This window comes from Triturus cristatus, chromosome 8 (assembly GCF_964204655.1).
Source record: "Triturus cristatus chromosome 8, aTriCri1.1, whole genome shotgun sequence".
Lineage (NCBI taxonomy): Eukaryota > Metazoa > Chordata > Amphibia > Caudata > Salamandridae > Triturus > Triturus cristatus.
Window position 1 is genome coordinate 36,349,992 of NC_140591.1, and position 20,316 is coordinate 36,370,307.

General features: G+C 45.6%; 1 protein-coding gene across 1 annotated transcript in view; it reads right to left on the reverse strand.

Annotated features, from left to right (window-relative positions):
* Nucleotides 1–17,007, reverse strand: part of LOC146799905 (uncharacterized) — a 40,253-nt gene extending 23,246 nt beyond the window's left edge. The window contains exon 1 of the mRNA XM_085623691.1: nt 16,665–17,007. Within this exon, the coding sequence (XP_085479817.1) occupies nt 16,665–17,007 (343 nt within the window). The remainder of the gene's footprint in view (nt 1–16,664) is intronic.
* Nucleotides 17,008–20,316: the final 3,309 nt, after the last annotated feature.

Sequence of the window (20,316 nt, forward strand, 5' to 3'; positions counted from 1 at the left end):
CAATACTCGGGTCCACACAGTTTTCTCCAGCTCGTGGTGAATGATCTTAAAGGCAGGGTACCACTTCTAAACTGGATGAACAGGTGTTTAGCCACAGGAGGATAAATCCTATCCATATAGGTTTCAAATCTAGGTGAGCTTTTATGGGACAAACACATCCCGGTTAAGGACCCCACCCTATGCTCACACCACATTTTAAACATAGGCCGTTCCCAATAGATTTTTTTGTAAGGTATGCTTAGCACCTTTAGTGGCTTCTTCAGGGGTATTCCACAAACTTCCTAGATTCAGCAAATCAAACTACTTTTTGAGAAGGTTCATCCATTGAGTGCGGACCTGATTATCACAGGTAATGAGGTCCCCAAGTGCCTACTTAAAAGGAGTTAACACCCGAGGTGGACCATACCCTCACCCAGAATAACAATGGTTTTAAAAGAGAAGTCAGTTGAATACAATTAAGTGCTAAGTTAAGTCTCAAAGGGACTAATGTGGAACTTTGTGGCAGATTTAAAAGACCTATTACGAATGTGTTCCCTTCTGTTGTTAAAGGGGATGCAATGATATAACCCGAGATCTCTGCTCCTTACAGAACTGCTGCCACCGCAGTTGCTTTGTACATTTTTAATGCTGGCGACACAGCTCCTCCTGTAGTGGACTTATGTTTCCTTCTAATTAGAAGTGCTCTCTGGTTTAATGCTGCCTTGCGCTTCTCCATTTGCAGCCCCCATTTTAATGACTGTCAGCCTTATACCCAGATAATCAAAGTGAGAGGTCTATTCTATTGGAGTACCAATAGTCCTCATTTTCCCGTTGAAGGTCCTATGAGGATTAATTTCCATGAATTTAGTCTTTGCGGCATTTATTTCCAAAACCTCTATTTTTTACAAAAGGCGGCAAAATAATTCAGTTCTTTCTGGAGACCCAAGTAGGGCATCATCGGCAAACATTAAGATCGGAACCGAGATACCTACATTTGTGGGTGCATCAGGTTCAATACGGGAGACCAATTTGATTGCCCCATTAATGTAAATGCTAAACAAAGTTGGGGCAAGTACAAAACATCGATTGACACCCCTTCTGATTGGGATCCTTTCTGTTAGATCACAATGGGATTCCACCTCACTTGTGTGTAGGTGTCAGTATGAAGCATCCACAGAGAATCCATAGGAGGTCTTCTGGTAACCCATAATCTTCCAAAATCCTCCAAAGGTTATCCCTAGGGACCAAATCAAAAGCCGACCCGGTCGATAAAAGCAGCATATAAATGGTCTATCCTTAAGGTGACATATTTCCAGCACAGCACATTAAAACGGAAGGCCTGATCAATAGTGCTTATTTTCTTCCTGAACCCTGCCTGGGTGACTTCTAAAATATGATAATCAACTAACCAAGTTGGCAGCCTTGAAAATACCCATCTGCAAAAAAAATATTGGCTATTGGGTCTATAGTTAGATGTTTGATCCCTACTCCCCTTTTTAGGTCTCGCCTACGCAGCGCGCATGCGCTGCATAGGAAAGAGACCTTTAGAAATCGCTCCAGCTTGCAGCCAAACACGTGCACGCGTTCCATTGCCTTTAATGGCAAAGTGTGCACGTGAGGCGATTAACTTGCGGGAGCGAGCGCCACCATATGGTAGCAATTATTGCTCCCGCAAGTAAATCGCGCAGGCCCCCCTCGTCCCCCCTGCTTCTAGCATGCGCGCGCACACACACACAATTCCAGGGCCTTTTTTTTTTTTTTAAACTTTAAGCGCAAGGCGCGCGTGCGGCCAATGCTTGTTGTCCTGGCTAGTTAATAAGATGCACTGAATCCGCCAAATTTTAACAGCCCCGGTATTCTCCTACTACTGCTCTTATCAAAGAACCAAACAGGCACTTTCAGACAATGGCGTTTTACAACCAAAGTTGGTTTGTGTCCAATATGAAGACACTGGAGACGAAGTCATGGAGCAGTGCTGACTTGTGTTTCACACGGACACAAGCTTCCCTGATTAACAGCTTGCTTCTTCATGTTTAATCGCAAATACAAACTGCATGTCACACGAGTAAAAGAATTAATCAAGATTCAGAGAATTCATTCACTCTATACATGGAAGACATTCCTCAATTAAAACTTAGACTACTGAAACTGTTCAGCATTTACTCTTATGCAATATTTGTTTTTTAAAACAAAATGTTGCTTATAAAACAGATTAGGTGTTGTAAATGGCATTACACAAACAAAGCAGATGAATGCGATTGAAATACCGAAAACAAAGGACTGCCACAGTATTCGATGCGACTTGTGAGGCTGCATGCTGATGTTAATTAAAGCTGTACAGGATGCTGGCTGCGAAAACCAGTGTGTTTAACTGGTTAAACATTTTATAAAATAAAATTTCCAGAATTCTGACATCTAACAATGCTTGCCCTCTCAAAATCCGTTCTAGACAGCTTAGAGGGATCGCTGTTTGCCGAACGTGATAGAGTGAATAAGAAGTCGAAGGTGCCACAGGATGCGTTCAGTGCTCCTTGAACCATACAAGTGCCCCACATTTCCTTGAGGTTTGCGTTGCTATAGATCTGCACTTAGTAAGCCTCCCAGAATTACTGAAGTGAGCAGATATTGCACACTCACCAATTCACTCCTCCACTTCAGAGCGATGCAAGCGACCATCCGTGAAAGGAGCATAAAGGAACAACTCACTACCAAATGTAACAATAACGAATTTCGATTACACACAACATAACATGACGCAGTCTTAAGACTGTCTCACTACCAACCAGGTCTGTCAGTACAGCATAGCCCGCCCCCAGTCCTCATCAACCCACGCCACTGGGCAGCAAAAAAGTACATTGTAGAAGAAACAAGCATTTGCAAAGCAATAGGTTTTTCATTTGCGAGAGTTTAAGCTATTTGCATTGTAAATGACAATGCCTTTTATTTCTCGGTTTTGAAAACCAACACATAAATAGATTGTCATTTACAATGCCAATAGCTCAATGTTTCGCGAATGCGAGACCTATTGCATTTATAAATGCTTGTTATAGATTGGTATGATGGAAGCACCCAACCAAGATGGTGGAATTCTGCTACCCTTCATGATAGCATGAGCAAATTATTAAGGTAAGGGACACAAACCTCAGGATGGGATAGAGAGAGATCTCCCAGGATTCTGTCCAGCCCTGGCCCCGTTTCTTTCTAAATTTGCTTTAGGGAATACTCCGTTTCACTTAAGGTACAACATAGGGGCTCCCTGTGTGGACTGACCTCACTCGGCACACGTGAGGTTAGTCGAGCTTGCTCTAATGTGTCAATAGACCTCTGGGACCCGTCGTTCATCCCGCTTTGGTCAATCTCTCTATAGAGAACCCTAAAATGGCCAAACCAGTTGTCAGGCTGGACTATTGCCACCAAGTGATCATCAATGGTCCACATGCCTGCTGCCACTAGTTTTCAGAAGGACTTCAAATGTTTTGTATCTAATCTAGTGCAACAGCAAGGTCTGACCATTGTTCCCACTCTCAATTATTTTTAGCTAGGGTCAGGGTGGACTTTTCCTAGCATTGGATATTTCTGGTTTATTGCCCTTTTTTAATGTTTCCAGAAAGGAGGTTTTGTGCTGCCTACATTCACTACAGAAACAGCTAGGGTTTTTGTTTTATTAGTGCTCCACTTTTTTAAGCCTTTTTAAAAAGTGGCATTAGGTGATCCATAGGTTGGCAATGCGCAGTATTAAAATCAAACTCCGAATTTGCCATATCGGGCTCACCGAATGTCAAAATGTTGTTGATAAAAAATGTCAATCAATCAAATAACTTTATTCGGTTATTTTGTTTTAAGCCACCAAAGTGTACAAAAGCAAAAAATTCATCAGTTTACAGTCTAAAACAAAAGAATAAGTTCCAGATGCTACATTTAAAATATGCAATAAAAAGTGGTTGAGATAAAAACATACATTAGAAGGCATAAAAGGCGAGTTCCAAAATGACAACCTTCTAGCTGAAAGCCACACCACATACTAAGATATTAAAAAGAATCTTGTATACAATACATTAATTCCATTAGCCAACAAATCACAGTCTGAAGAGATTATTTTCACAATGGGGCCTGGGATAAGAACTTCTGACGAATTATCCAGGAGAATAAAAAGCGACTAACGGCAAAGACTATTGTCCCCGATGTGTCAGTTTTTAAGATTCTATATGCAATCTGATATTGCCTGGCTCAAAGATTTAGGCAGATTGGTCTTATCCACCTCCTACGTATCAGTTGGTATTTAGGGCAAAAGAAAAGTACATGATCTTCAGTCTCTTTTGCTCTAGCGCAGGCAGGGCATAGATCTGTTAATAACCCAGCAGCCTCATTTCCGGGAAACTTTAGGAGCAGGTTGCCATATCTCAATCTGACATATAAACGTTTAGCAAGGGGAGGCGTGATTTGATCCAAAAAGGGTTCAAATCGAGGACATGGCTTAACAATTGAAAATTGCATTGTTAGCTGGCCATTTGATGATCTAGTAGCATAATGCTCCCCCACCACCACCCAATACCTGGCTTTCAGTCTCGGTAGATCACCCCTTGTTGCCTTTCCTGGACATTCCCATAGATCCAACATAGTCATCGATTTACACCAATCTGCGATATGTTTGAACCACGGTAGTTTTTTGGCACCACTGATCGTCAGTACCTTCCTCATAGAGTTATACAAATCACCTGGTATCTGATCGGGCCGGGGGCTTTACCTGCCATTAGTCTATGGATTGCTGACAAGGTGTCATCTAGACTGAAAAGCATTGCAGTGCCAGTTGTAATCGTAGCAGGGAGAATGTTAGTAGTGTTCTGATTGGCTATAGGGCTGATTAAGCACCCAGAATCCTCAGCCCTGGTATATAGTTTAGAAAAATGTTCCACCCAAACCTCCGGCTGGATATAACTGTGAGCAGTTGCAGTCTCCAGACTACCCTTTGCAATAATATGCCAGAACAAGCGACTATCATTACATTTTGCGGCTAGTACCAGGTCTTGCAAGTTTTATCTGCGAAGTCACGCTTAGTTTGATTAGTGTAGCTTTCGTAAAAGAAACTTGTTTTCTTTTACGTGCCAGGGCTACCCCAACTCGGCTATGCTCCTTAACTGCTAGTTGTAGTAGTAGCCCCTTGGATAGCTTGCATTCGCTGTTAAACCGTTTGCTATCCATTGTACCAGCAGACCTCCTGCCAGAGCTATTTTTAGTGAAACAGTTTGAAGGGCTTCAAAGAATTCCCTGTGCGCCGGTAGTATGGGAATTAATTCAAAATTCACTAAGCTGATCTACTATTGTAGACAGTATATTAGATAAAACTGATCGGATGTATAGATTAACAATGAGCAAATATCTCACTCCATGTGGCGTGTTCACTGTTAATTCAAGGCCCGGCAGGTACTTACTAATAGAGGGTACTTTTTTGTCCTTTGGGAAGTGATCCATCCTCGGCCAAATTAGGAGGCCACCTGAGGCTCTACCTGACACTGAAGGAATTGCATTAACATAGAATGTAAGAAAACCACTTCTGTATACTGGCTCCACTGCCCATGTCTCCTGTAGGAGAACAATGTGATGCTGATCAATGAAGTCCCCCCCATTCAGGGGCAGAGAGTTTAGCTCTCATACCCACTAGGTTCCATGATAGTAATCTAAGAGACGCTTCCTTATTCCTTCCATTAAACCAGACTGAAAGTTCACAACAGGTTCATTCAAGTGAAACGCTTTTATGTCTCAATATTTCGGATACTGTCGCCTCTGCTTTACTTCTAAAACCTCTTTTCTGTTAGCACCAAGGAGGAGAACGTTGCTATATGCTCAATTTGTCGACAAGGTGTTCGGCGGGGTAAGCTTGGTACAAACTATGGTACCGGAGGCCAAGCAAGTCATCTCAGAATACACCACACTATTGTGTGGGAGAATCACCTACTTCAGTTAAAAGAAAGTAGAAAAACTCAACCCATTGAAGTTGGTCAGAAAGAATCAGGGGGCGATATTATTGCGGTGGATGGTGAAGAAGAGGGAGGCATTTCTAGCCCTGTCCCCAGTAGTGTAGTGGTACCGCCCACATCCTCCTCAGTAACATCTGAGTGGCACCACAGTAAGAGCCATACTCAGAGTCTGGCTGAGACACCAAGGCGACCGAGTACCGTAATGAGACAAACTGTGTCGTTGAGCCTAAGTGGGTTAATGAAAACAACAGCACCACAAAGGAAAGTAATCTAGCCTACCATTGAGAGCATGCTTAGGTTGGAGGGGCAGTTCCATCGCACCACCCAACGGCACGGTTGTACAATGCGAAGCTGGCTAAAATGTTAGCGCTGGACCTTCTCCCTTTTTCATTTGTGAAAGGGGTGGGTTTCCTTGAATTTGTGTCAGCCATCTGCCCTAAAAGAAAAGGTTCCCAGACGGTCCTATTTCGCAAGAATTGCTGTTCCGGCACTACATCATAATGTGCTGGAATTGGTTGGACAAGCTTTGCAGCAGAGTGCTGTTCACAATATCCACCTGACAACAGACATGTGGACCAGTTGCCAAGCCACAGATTACATGTGCATCACTGCACACTGGGTCTCTTTTGTGGGGGTTAGAGATAAGCTATCTGAACGAGGTGCTGCTGATACAGCTGCGATTTTTAAAGGTACTCGGAAACATGCAACTGTAGCCATGTTCGCCATGGAGAAATCTCATACGGCTGTAAACATTTTGCAAGAGTTTCGCAGCAAGGTTTTTGAACGGCTGCGCCCAAGAGGGCTTAGTATTGGTTTTGTTGCCACAGACAATGGCAGTAATGTACTTAAGGCCATGGATCTTGGTTCCTATTTCAGGGTTCCGTGTTTGGTGCACTGCATAAACATTATAGTTCAAGACTTTCTGAAAAAAGAACCCACAGTCAGCAACTTACTGGCCATCTGCCGAAGAATATGCACTAATTTCAGCCATTCTTTTAAAGCTCAGAAGCAGCTGAGGATCATTCAACGTGAATATAGGATGCCAGTCAAAGCACTCATCCAGGAGGTGGCAACACGTTGGAACTCAACGTATTACATGCTTGATCGTCTGTTTGAACAGTACAGGCCACTCAATGAATATGTCTGGAAAAGAGGGGATGCTACTGTTAAAGGCATGAACCTTCAGATGGAGCAATGGAGCCTAATTAAATGCCTGACTGAGATGCTTCGTCCTTTTGAGGTCTTCACATGTGAAGTCAGCAAGGAGGACTGTACAATGGGCCAAGCTATCCCATTATTGCAAATGCTAGAGCATCAGCTGAAGGTGTCGGAATCATACAAAGGTGTAGAAGACAAAAGGGAAGCCTATGACTTGGTGGAGAGCTTAGCCCGTCGCTTAGCTGAAAATACAAGGATAGAAATTAAAATGTTGTCACAAGAACATTACATTTGTGCCACAATTCTGGATCCACGTGCAAAATTTGGACTGAAGACATTCTTTGCTTTTTCAGAGATTGATGTTGCCCGCTACAAAACTTGTATAGCTGAGGCAGCCAGTAAGTTGGAAAACGAACGGCTGCTAATTAAAAGCCCGCAAGATCAACCCACAAGAAGTACTGCAGTAGGGCATGCAGCATCAAGTGCAACTTCGTCGGCTGAGGGCAGTGCGTTTGGATCACAACACTCACCATCACTATCGACAACAGCAACAATAACTGGATCATTAGGCCCAGTAGAATCGTTAGACGATTGGTATATACAGTTAGGCATTAATAAGCACAGTGCTGATGCCCAGAGAAAAGAGCCAGAAAGCTTACCAGCAGCACCCCTGAACATTGAGCGGATGGTCCAGGCCTATCTGGACGACCCAACAGAGGTGTACATTGATCAAAACCCATTGCAGTATTGGTATAGGAAAAGGTCTGAATGGCCACTAATCAGCAGGCTGGCGATAAGCTATCTGGCTTGCCCTGTCGCAAGTGTCTCTTCCGAACGTGTTTTCAGTGCTGCTGGTTCCATTGTATCAGTGAGAAGGACCAGTCTCTCGCCCAAAAACGTGGAGGTTAACAATGATCAAAATGAATCAGCACTTCATACCACAGAATTACACAATACATGAAGCAATGGAGGAAGATGAGGACAGCGGCTCAGGTGACAGAAGTATTGTGTCACATGATTACCTACTAATGGCTGAACCCCCAGAGTTTGAGGACGAGCTATACTTCCCTGACAATTAGGCTTGCACTTACTGTCTTCCTCCCTTTTTTTTCCCCTTTATTTGTGTGTCTGTCGTTCCGGTTACAAACTTGTGAATCACAACAAATCCATTACCACCGTCTTCTACTCTTCTTATTTAATATACAAGTTTCAGGTGTCTGCAACTTGACAGTACAGTCCTCCGAATCCAGCTCCTCCACTCCATCATACTGACTCTCCCACCTAAATCCATTGCCCTCATGAATGATGATTGGATGATGGAAAATAGAAGAAAAAATAAAAACTTTCCTAGTCCCGCCAAAAGAAGTGGAGCATGAATCAGATGACTACTATAGCTATCCTCCTTTCAAAGCGAAGAGAGACTGCCCATTAACTGAAAATGAGATGGAACAGGTAATGATTGATGCCATGTATTGGACGCAGAGTCGCAGACTGAGTGATTTTGTTGTGCATGAAGTTATGTCATTGTACACTAATCATCTTTCTACAGTACACACTAAACGTAACTCAGTTAATTTTCCCCTTCTTGCAAATAAGAAATTTGTATTTCTCCTGCAGCTTGATACATTGCTTTTAAATGAATACAGGAAGGGGACTCAATCTGCGCACTGAGTATGATTGAGAACAGCACTGTCCATGATGATGATGGCGAAAAAGACGGCCCGTTAACTTAAGATGAGAAGGAACAGGTAATGACAATTAATGGCATGCATTGGACACCTGACTGAGCGATTGGAGTTTCTGTTTTCGTTGTTTGTTTGTTGTGCACGAAGTGAAGTCAAAGTGTACTAGTAGTCTTACTGTACACACTAAAGAGTGACTCAAGTCAATAATATTTCTACTCTTGTTGTTTAATACCAAAATTTTACTTCTACTGCAGGCCAATCTTCACAGTCAGTCAGTACAAGTATCGGAGATGATTGATGGAATAATAACAAGTCAGGAGGACGTTTCATGAGTGGCATAAAAGCCTAAAGGTAAACACGTCGACAACAACCACAGCAGACCCAAATGTCTGTGTAAAAGTGGAGTAGAGTGTAGCGGTGGGATGACTGCGGTGCATTGATTTACTAACCTAAATTGTAAAATGCTATGTTTGGAATGGATATGCGCTTTGCCTTTGTCCAACTCTTTAAATTTTTTTTTTTAAAGTACTCTAAACGTAGGATGTGCTAAGCAACGTGCCGTCAGGCCTGTCACTGTGGGCCTGCTCTCTCCTGTTGTTGTTGAAGGTCAATGCTGGAAACAGACTAGAGTAGAGATGATGCATACATGCCACCTTGGAAAGTGTTCTTGTTGTACTACACCATAACTTGTGCATTTGTTTCAACTTTGTTTCTCAATATCCCCTTTGTTTTTCCATCTACAATTACAGGCCGGGCCTTGCCCTATACTTGGGAAAACATTACAATGCACACTTACCTTACCAATAAATCGACATTTTTTTCCAGCCGGGCAGTGGCGAGTGGCGACACCCAAGATTGATGGACGAGAGGACCAAAAGGAATGCCGAGATGCAAATCCAGTCCACATTTTTGACCAGGATAACACAGTAACAGTATCAACTTTCATCTTCTTTTAAATATTTTGATTCATTTTATTGTCTACAATCTTTACAACAGTGTGTTCTTGTTGTTGTTATTATCATCATTAGGTTTGCTCTCTGTTTACGATTCATCTCTACCAATATTTAAAATTTCTATTTGCTATCTGTAAAAGTATTAAGGCCGGAACAACAGAACAAGAAGTGTATGTAATCCGGGTCTCCTCCTTATCAATCATCATCATGCATGCATTTCCTTTTTCTCCCTTAACATATGGATATGGTAGTCTTCAAAGATTGTCGTTTGTTTGACCAGGAGTACTGTTTTTCACTGTCAAACCTTTCCCCAAACCCCCTTCCCATCCATTCAACAAACCCTAACCCTTTTCCCCCGGGCTGTGTGACTTATTGTCGAGGTGTGACTAAGTTAAATGTACACCAATACTTAAGCCAACGCTTGCTGGGGCGGATGTGGCTAAAGCAACAGTACTTCAATTTCAAGGCAGAGCGATGATCTTCTTCTGCTTGCCCACCCATGAGTAGTATATTTTAGAGGTGATTTTATTTAACAAAGGAACATATACCTCAGCATTAATTGCCGGCATTGATTGGATTTGTTGTCATTCCTCATACACAGCACTAACTGTTACGCTGTAGGCCTAGTCAAGGGACTAGACACAACTATAGTTTGTAACTCTGTCTAGTAGGCTATCCCAACCACCATTATGTTTTGTTGTAAAATATTTTAGCATATTATTGTTGCTCGGTAAGTTCTGTACTGTACTTCATTCTACTACTCCTCGAACAGTCTCTCAAAGGCGACTGACTGTCTCATTTTCTTTTTTTGCAAATGCTGCAGCCCTGCCAGTGTCTGCTACTACTACTATACTACCACCACCACCCCAATCATGGCATGTTAGAAAAGGGAAACCATCTTCACCATGCAGCCATTGCTGTGCCTAAGTTAAACATCAAGCAAAGGTAAGAGAAGTTTGGGGGAGGCAGAATTAATAATGGACAGGTTTTCAATGAATTCAATTTCACACACCCATTTGAGTCCAGATAAAGAATGCATAGACTAGAGGAGAGACTGAAAGTACTAGTAGGACAAGTCATTCAGTGAGGGGTGTCACATCTATCGGTTTGTGTCTTACACAGTCAGCCAATTATTTAAATCAAACACTGGCTATGGGCGGGCCTGCACCAGCAAGGAAACAGTGTGATGTAAAACAGTAACCCCACCTACAAAACATTAACAACATTGCATGAAACGTAGAAAAATAGCTTTAATTGACCCTAACAAAAATAAACTAAATACCCACAAAAGCTGACCCACCCCCTCCCTAACCCCAACCAATGTCCGTAAAAAGTCCAGAAAATAGTCCAAAATCCCAACGCCCAATTCCCACCCACCCAAACAAGAATTAAAAACGGGGCATGTGGTGTGGGAACCCTTGGCCGTCCGTTACTCCCTCCCCTCCTTATCCTCAAAGTACTCCCAGGCAGTCTATGGGTTGCTGTTGTACTTTGTTTGTTTTATTGGTTCAACAAGTTAGGCAATAGGTCAACAGAGTGGGGTAATAACACAGGTGTGGGGTCCTCCACGTCAGAATCCTCGTCTCTCTCTTGCTCTCCTCCCAGCTCCGTTTGGTGATAGGTGAGCGGGGACCCAAACAGAAACAGAGAACAAACTGGGTTTAGGCTTCTACAAGTATGAAGCTTCATAAAAAAGGGGGGAGGGGGGGGCAAGTGTACCGTCACCAGTCCCTAGTGTTTGTGCCTAACGAGGGGGAAACAAGTGGTGACCTTTAGTGACGTCCCCTTAGACGAGCCCACAGCCCCTGAACAAGACCCTCCTGGGCCGTGGTGTTGGGAGACCAAGTCTCCTTCTCGTCGGGGAGTTTAGTGGTCCCGGGCGCAGTGCTCCTGGAGCTGTTTTCCCTCGCTGTGTCCCCGGCACGGGGTCCTTGATCGGTTCCTCCGGCTTCCGGCTCCTCCGTTCCTCCCGTCGTCCTCCAAGTGGTCGAGTTTCCCCGGTCGTCCTGTTCGGCTTCGTCCGCGTCCTCCTCTCGCTCCGACTCTCCTGCGACGCCCTTCACCTGTTGTACGAATCTTTTAACAGGCTCGTTCGCATAGCCCCGACCAGACGCTAGAGCGTCGACTTCGCTTCCGGGTTGCTCTTCGGCGGCGGCCATCTTGGAATGGTCGGTGCCGTTTTCGAAGGGAACTTCATCACATTGCCCTCCCTTTTATCGGTGGGCGTTTGGGCCACTCCATGACTGGGAACCTGGAGAGGTAGTCCACATTATTTTGAAGCTTTCCTGGAATGTGTATAGCCTCGAAGGTGAAGGGCTGCAATGCAAGGAACCACGGTAAGACTTTAGGATTAGAGTCTTTATGTAAAGAGAGCCAGGTAAGAGGGGCATGATCGGTAAGGAGAAGAAAGGAACGTCCCAAGAGGTAGTATTGCAAGGCCTCCATGGCCAATTTGAGGGCTAGGCATTTTCTCTCTATTGTTGAGTATTGGGTTTCCCTGGGAAATAGTTTTCTACTGAGGTAGAGGACGGGGTGTAGGTCTCCTAAGACATCTGGCTGTGAGAGCACAGCCCCTAGACCTCTTCCTGAGGCATCTGTTTGAAGGACAAAGGTTTTCTTGAAGTCAGGACAGGTAAGTACTGTGGACGTGAACAAGATGTTTTTTAGTTTCTGGAAGCTATCCTCTTGGGGAAATAGCCAAGGGAGGTGTTTCCCTGTGTGTGTTTTTGTGAGCAGATCGGTGAGGGGACTGGCTAATTCTGAGAAACGTGGGATAAACCTTCTATAGTACCCCACTAACCCAAGGAAGGAACGCACGTCTTTCTTACAAGAGGGTCTGGGTATTTTAGTGATAGCCTCTAACTTGCTGACTTGAGGTTTTATTTGGCCCTTGCTGATGGTATACCCTAAATATTCTATACAGTTAGTTCCAAACGTGGTTTTTTTGGGATTGAGAGTAAGACCGGCTTGTCTTAAGGACTGCAGGACTGCTTCTAAGTGCCTTAGGTGTGTATTCCAGTCTGGACTGTAGACGACGATGTCGTCCAAATAGGCGACTGCAAATTGAAGATGTGGGGCTAGCAGGGTGTCCATTAGTCGCTGAAAAGTAGCGGGGCCCCATGCAGGCCGAAAGGCAGGACTTTAAACTGATATAGACCCGTTGGGGTTTAGAAGGCTGTTTTTTCCTTGGCGGAGGAGGTGAGGGGTATCTGCCAGTAGCCTTTGGTTAAGTCTATCGTCGTCATGACTCTAGCATTGCCTAGTCGTTCGATTAATTTGTCTACCCTGGGCATTGGGTAGGCATCAAATTTGGACACTGCGTTTACCTGACGAAAGTCTATGCAAAATCTGATGCTCCCATCAGGTTTTGGGACGAGAACGACCGGAGAAGACCAGGCACTATGGGAAGGTTCGATTATATCGGCTTCCAGCATCGCCCGTATCTCCTGATCTACCGCTGTTCTTCTTGCTTCCGGGATGCGATATGGCTTTAATTTGATGGGTTGGGTGGTTGTTGTGATGATGTCGTGTTCTACCAGAGAGGTTCTCCCAGGATCTCCCGACAGAACTGTGGCATACTTGGCGCATAGTTCCAACATCTGTTGTTTTTGTTTGGGAGTAACTTGTGGTCCTAAGTGAATTGTGGTATCCTCCTGCCCTCCTTGGGGAACGTAGGACACTTCTATGGGTTTGTGTACCGTAATGTGGCCTATCGATGCGGCGGCATTTGATACATCGGGCAGGGGTCCTTCCCAGGCTTTGAGCAGATTGTGTGGTATATCTGTCCTTCATTCTTTCTATGTGGGACGTCTATCCGGTACGCAACAGGAGTCACCTTCCCCAACACTTTGTAGGGTCCCTGCCAGGTGGCTAACAATTTTTTTTCTGAACTGGGCAGAAGTATGAGTACCTGATCTCCTGTCCTGAACTCCCTAAGTTTTGCTCGATGATCGTATTGTCGTTTTTGCCTAGTTTGCGCCTTCTCCATGTTTGCATGCACCTCCCCCCACAATGAAGACAACGTGTCTTTTAGAGCAGCTGAATACTGAAGTAGAGGTCTACCCTCATCTTCCTCTTCTGTCCATTTTTCTATAGCCATGTCAAGGAGCGTTCGGGGTTGTCGCCCGAACAAGAGTTCAAAAGGTGAAAAACCAGTTGATGTTTGCTCGTGTGTCCTGATGGCGAATAGGACCAGGGGAAGTTGCCTGTCCCAATCCCTGCCTGTTTTGTCTATACATTTTTTTAAGATAGTCTTAATCGTGCGGTTGTATCTTTCAACCAACCCATCTGTTTGTGGGTGGTAGACTGAGGTGCGTATCTGCTTTACCTTGAGGATGTTACATATTTGTTTCATTAATCTGGACATAAATGGGGTGCCCTGGTCTGTCAGTAATTCCTGTGGGAATCCTACTCGAGAAAAAAACGAGACCATGGCATGTGTGACGGCAGAGGTGGTTGTTGAGGAAAGGGGTATGGCTTCTGGGTATCTGGTAGCATAGTCTACCAAAACAAGGATGTAATGGTGGCCCAGAGCGGAGGGAATTAAGGGACCCACTAAGTCCATCCCCACCCTTTTGAAGGGCACATCTATGATAGGGAGGGGTTGAAGAGGTGCTTTGGGTAGTACTGGGGTGTTAACTAATTGACACCGGGGACAGTGGGTGCAATATCTGGCTACTTCTTGATATATCCCCGGCCAATAGAATCTAGGCAACAGATATTTCAAAGTATGCTCCTTCCCATAATGTCCTCCCCCAGTCTGACTATGGGCCAATGATAGTACCTGTTCCCTATAAACTCTTGGAACCAACAACTGTTCTTTTCTTTTATCTCCCTCACTTGTAATTCTATATAATAGACCCTTTTTCACACAGAAGAAGGGGCCTACCTGTTCCGGTTGATCTTCTTGCACCTGGTTCCAAGCATGGAGCAGCGTGGTATCATCCCTTTGGGCAGCCCGGAAGCTTGGTCCTGACTATTGTGAAGTGTCTGGGGAGGAAAAGATATTCGTGGGTAAGAGGGGTTCTGACAGTAGATACATAGCTTTTTCCCTTCTTTTTTCCTTGCGGGTTTTTGATGCTTTTGGGAACGTTTCTTCTATCTCCTCTGTATAAAAAGGGGCACTGTCTAGCCAAAGGGCAGGGGGGGATGGCGTGGTGTAGGCCTGTAGATAGTCATGAAACCTAGGAAGGTCTGTTCCCAGCAGGACCGTCTCAGGGAGATGGGGCACTACCCCTACCTTCCGTAGTTGAGACTCTCCCTCAATATCCAACAACACTTCGGCCAAGGGGTATAGTTTTTTATCCCCATGGACGCATGTTACTTGTATTTGTTCATCCTCTAGCACTTGGGAACCCCGCACCAAGAACCTGTCCACTACTGTATGATGGCACCCTGTGTCCAGAAAGGCTAAAACCGGCTTCCCATTCACATGAATCTGCTTCCTATACCTTTCAGGAGGTTTTCCGGTCATCAACACCCTCCCTCGGGAATACCCCACCTCCATAGGCTCTTGCGGGGGAATACGCAGAGGGCAGTTACGGGCTATGTGTCCCCAATCTGCACAGTGAAAACATTGTGGTCCTGTTGTGGGTGTTTGCGGAAGGTGTGGTCGAGGTATGGGCCGTGGAACGGGGTTTGGTTTGTGTTCGACAGGGAGGGGGCTGGGCCTCGTGGGTGGTCGTGGGAATCCTGTCAGAGTTTTGTGAGCCGAAGTTTTAAACTCCGGAGAGCGGTGGAATGCACAGGCTAAGTCCACTGCAAGGGTCACCGTCAAATTAGGGTGTTGCTTGATCCATGCTCTGGTACTAAACGGTAGGGCCTTCAAGTACTGTTCGAGGTACACCTTTTCAGTCAGTTCATCCACCGACGAGATGTTAGGTTGCAACCAGCGGTTACCCAAGTCCCTTATCCGGTAATATAATGCTCGGGGATTATCGCCTGCTGTCCACTTTTCTTTTTGAAAACGTGACCTGTAATATTCCTGATCGCACCCTAAGCGTTCCAGTATGGCCTTTTTTATATCTGTATAGCTCGTAACCCCTGCCGGATTGGCGGCCTGATATGCTGCCTGTAGCTCGCCTGATAGAAGGGGCGCGATGTTTTGACCCCATCTTTCCGGGGGCCAGGTGGCAGTGGAGGCTACCCTTTCGAAATTAACAAAAAAGTAATCCGGGTCGTCCCCTGGCTGGAATTTCTGAAGGACGGACCCCGGTACATTCGGGTGGACACGGGCGCTAGATATAGCATCGGTCAGGCGAAGGACCGCGGTGTCCTGGACAGCTTGGTTGGACGTGCCGCTTTATCCCTTAAGGCTGTTTGCAAGGCCTCCCTTTCTTTTTGAGCCTGCTTGGTTTGTTCCTCAAAGACCAACTGTAAATGGCGCTGTCCTTCTGCTAGCTGAGTAATAATGGCTTCCATGGCGGGGTTCTGTCTCTTTCCGGACTGATATCCCACTTCTGACACCACTGTGGTGTGGGAACCCTTGGCCGTCCGTTACTCCCTCCCCTCCTTATCCTGAAAGTACTCCCAGGCAGTCTATGGGTTGCTGTTGTACTTTGCTTGTTTTATTGGTTCAACAAGTTAGGCAATAGGTCAACAGAGTGGGGTAATAACACAGGTGTGGGGTCCTCCACATCAGAATCCTCGTCTCTCTCTTGCTCTCCTCCCAGCTCCGTTTGGTGATAGGTGAGCGGGGACCCAAAAAGAAACAGAGAACAAACTGGGTTTAGGCTTCTACAAGTATGAAGCAGCATAAAAAGGGGGGGGGGGGCAAGTGTACCGTCACCAGTCCCTAGTGTTTGTGCCTAACGTGGGGGAAACAAGTGGTGACCATTAGTGACGTCCCCTCAGACGAGCCCACAGCCCCTGAACAAGCCCCGAATGGATTGTAGGTACTTGCCTCGGGCCACGACCCTCCAGGGCCGTGGTGTTGGGAGACCAAGCCTCCTTCTCGTCGGGGAGTGCAGAGGTCCCGGGCGCAGTGCTCCTGGAGCGGTTTTCTCTCGCTGTGTCCCCGGCACGGGGTCCTAGATCGGTTCCTCCGGCTTCCGGCTCCTCCGTTCCTCCCATCGTCCTCCAAGTGGCCGAGTTTCCCCGGTCGTCCTGTTCGGCTTCGTCCGCGTCCTCCTCTCGCTCCGACTCTCCTGCGACGCCCTTCACCTGTTGTACAAGTCTTTTAACAGGCTCGTTCCCATAGCCCCGACCAGACGCTAGAGCGTCGACTTCGCTTCCGGGTTGCTCTTCGGCGGCGGCCATCTTGGAATGGTCGGTGTAGTTTTCGAAGGGAACTTCATCACAGGGCAGAAGACAGGGACTAAGGTGTGGGGCGGGATTGCAGAAGGACACGGATCTGCTCCTCTAGACGGGCGAGGCAGCGTCTGATAGTAGTAGTAGTACAGAGAGTCATCATAGCAGAGGCAGGGATAACAAGATTTTTGAAACCGTACAGATCGAAAGATAATTGTTGGTAAAAAATAGCATTGGGAAACAAACAATCGTTTGTGAAAAATATGGTGCAGTAAAAGTTATGGAATAAGAATTATTTTTAAAAACAAGAAGACTTACTAGGGCCAGCAGAGGAGCCCTCGTTGGTGTCCTCCTGGTGGTGTTGTTCTCCCGCCGACTGCCCACTACCTGTCTGCCTGCCCCTGGGTGCTGATGAACAGGAAAGATATAAGAAAGAGACAAACATTGATGGATGGTGTCAAACAAATACAATATTTTTAAAGAACGGTCAAAAAACACTTCAGTAAACAACAATTGCAATAACTAAATTGACCGATCTCATCTGGTCAACAAAGTAGTATCAGGGGATTCGCGGATCGACTATTTAAGTTACTATTCATGAACAGTAATCCAGTCTTCCATTCTGATTCCAGAATACTAAGTTACAACTAAGCCTAAGTATGACGTACCACCCGACCTAGCCCACCTATTCCAGACGTGCCAATTGTACATTAAGTATGCATTTCCACTTCTTTTAGTCCTCAACAATGCATATGGTCAAATGGAGGACACGGCTACATTTTTTGTATACACCAAATTTTGGGTTGATTGATTGATGCTGATGTTCTGCTAGTGCTAAGCCAATTACTACCACTCATTGAACAAAGTAGAAAAGGTTCTAATAAAGACTGGCGTACTAGCAGCACGTGACGTAACTGAGGGGGCATCACGCATACCACTAAAAAATTACAAACTCATACAAAGTACCTAAACCTAAGTATCAATCCGCCCCTATCTCTTAGTGACAGGACAAAGTAAGGACTAGAGTCACTGTAGCATTACGTAACTTAATTTTTCTATAATAAACTCTTACAGAATCACGCTAAGCGAGCGCAAACGCAAAGTTGCAAACAAGTAAGATTAGTAGTAGCGCAGAGGAGCACCTGTGTCATAACAATCACAGAAGACTTTTAAACGTAATTAACCTGGAATGTAAGCAGCAACATTCTAGCTGGTTGGAATAAAAAAAAAGATATTTGCAATATATAACACAGAGCAGAAGAACACACACAAAGTAGTAAAAATTAAATAGTTACTCACCAAGACCAGGACCTCCACTCCTAGCAGGTCCAGCAGGTCCTGCTCATGGTCCAGGATGTCAGACAACCGGTGCGTCAACTGCGCCTGGGTGCGCCGGACCCCAGAGCAGCGCAACACTGCCTGGCGCACCTTCCCCCACCGCTGTCGACGCTCCCGGAGGCCGTACCCGGACCCAGGCCTGCCACCTGCTGCCAGGGTTGAGGGGAGGTGGCGCTGCACAAAGAAAATGAGTGCAGCCAACTCCACCTCCCCAAAAAAGGCTTGTGCCTGCACCCCTTGTGGGTGCCGCCTTCCACAAGGAAGGCGGTCGCGGCTCTGGCTGCGGCGAGCCCTACCCTTTGACATGGTTCTGGGGATGAGAGACGGGGCAGGAAAGAAAAGGTAATAAAATTAAAAAAGTAAGTAAAGGAAATAAATAGCAGGCAATAGAAAGAGTGAAAAAGTAGCTAGAAAAATAAATTCAAGAAAGTAGACAAAAACCAAAAATATAGAAGCAGGAAAATAGTTAGAGAAATAATAAATAAAAAAGATTAAAAAAAAGTGGCTTCAAACAATGGATTGGAAAGATGCAGGGAGGATTAAAAATCAGGCCCCAGAACCATGCAATAGAGTGAAAAACAAGATGGCTGCACCCATTGCGACCACGTGCCCAAGTTTGCGTGATATTTTCTCCCCGAGCACGCAAAAAGCAATGCGAACAAGTAAAAGAGTTTGCGAACAGGAAATACGTACTGCGAACGGGCGCGAGCATGCATTGCGCGAGCCGGAACAGCAAGTAAGAATCACGGGAGGGCGAGACAAGTGAAAACAAGATGGCCGCGCCCGTAAGCAACCGCATGAGTAGGTTGGCGAGCCGCGATCACGCAAAAAATACCGCAAACAGGCGGCAAAAAAACTTCAGCGTCTTCGCGATATTTCCGGCGTGTTTGCGGAGATTTTCAACATTTTCGCGATAGTTTGCGAAAGTGAATTTCGCAAATTCCGCCCGCCCCTATTAAAGACAACTGGTTAGGATCATTGAAAGTTTCCGGGTGAGGGATGGGGACATGGTTAGATTTTTCCCTGTCCCCCAATTCCCCCATTGGTTGTACTTTCCCGAAATATGACGCAATACCCTTTTGAGCGCGTCCCTTACCTCTCTTCCCTATACTGCTACTGGGGTCCGTAGTAGCAAACAAGCCTCCCAACTCTTCGATCAATTTGTCTATTTCACTCAAGGTACAGTTTTTCTGCAGAATGCCTGGGTACCTTACAATCACCTTCCACCCCAGCTGGTTTATCAACGGTCTGCCGCTTACCCATAATGAGCACCTACTCGCTGTCTGTCTAAAAAAGGATAATCACTAGCAATTATGAGGAGCTATTACAAAAGAAAAGAAAAAAAAAAAGAACAAGGCAGCACCTCGGATTATTTACATCTATAATGTTACATTCCACAGAGATGGGTCCTTAAGAATTAAATGGAAAGGGCAGAGATAAACTCAGCTAGTATATATAGCCACTGATCAATCCACTGTATTACAGATAAAAGTAGCAGACTCAGTTATAAGACTTCTGTCATACACAAAACTTGGCATGGGTGTTGTAGGTGGCAGATCCATGTTCCGAAAGCTGCAGACTCATAACACGGATGGTGGGAAATGGGACGGGTGGGGGGCTGCCTCTTCCTGGTACTGACGGGTGAAGGACGGGCCCGCCCCTTCGCCTGGGTACAGCACGTGCACCTTCCGTGCTGCTGGAATGCAGAGCGTCTTTACACATGATGGCTGGAGGACCCACCCGTCAGGCAAGTATCAGCAGCTGAGCCTCCTGCCGCAGTGAGAGATGGGAGAGTGAGTTCCCTGCAATCCTTAAGTGGTGTGACCCCAACTTGCTGACTGGATCTTTACCCGTAAAGTCCTCTAGATTTAAAACGCAAATACTGTCAGAACCTCTTTAAAGGAATGGCACTGGACAGGCAGCAGCTACTGGGCCAAACAAGGAGGGTTGAGACCTTTTACTTCTGATGCCTGGGGGCCA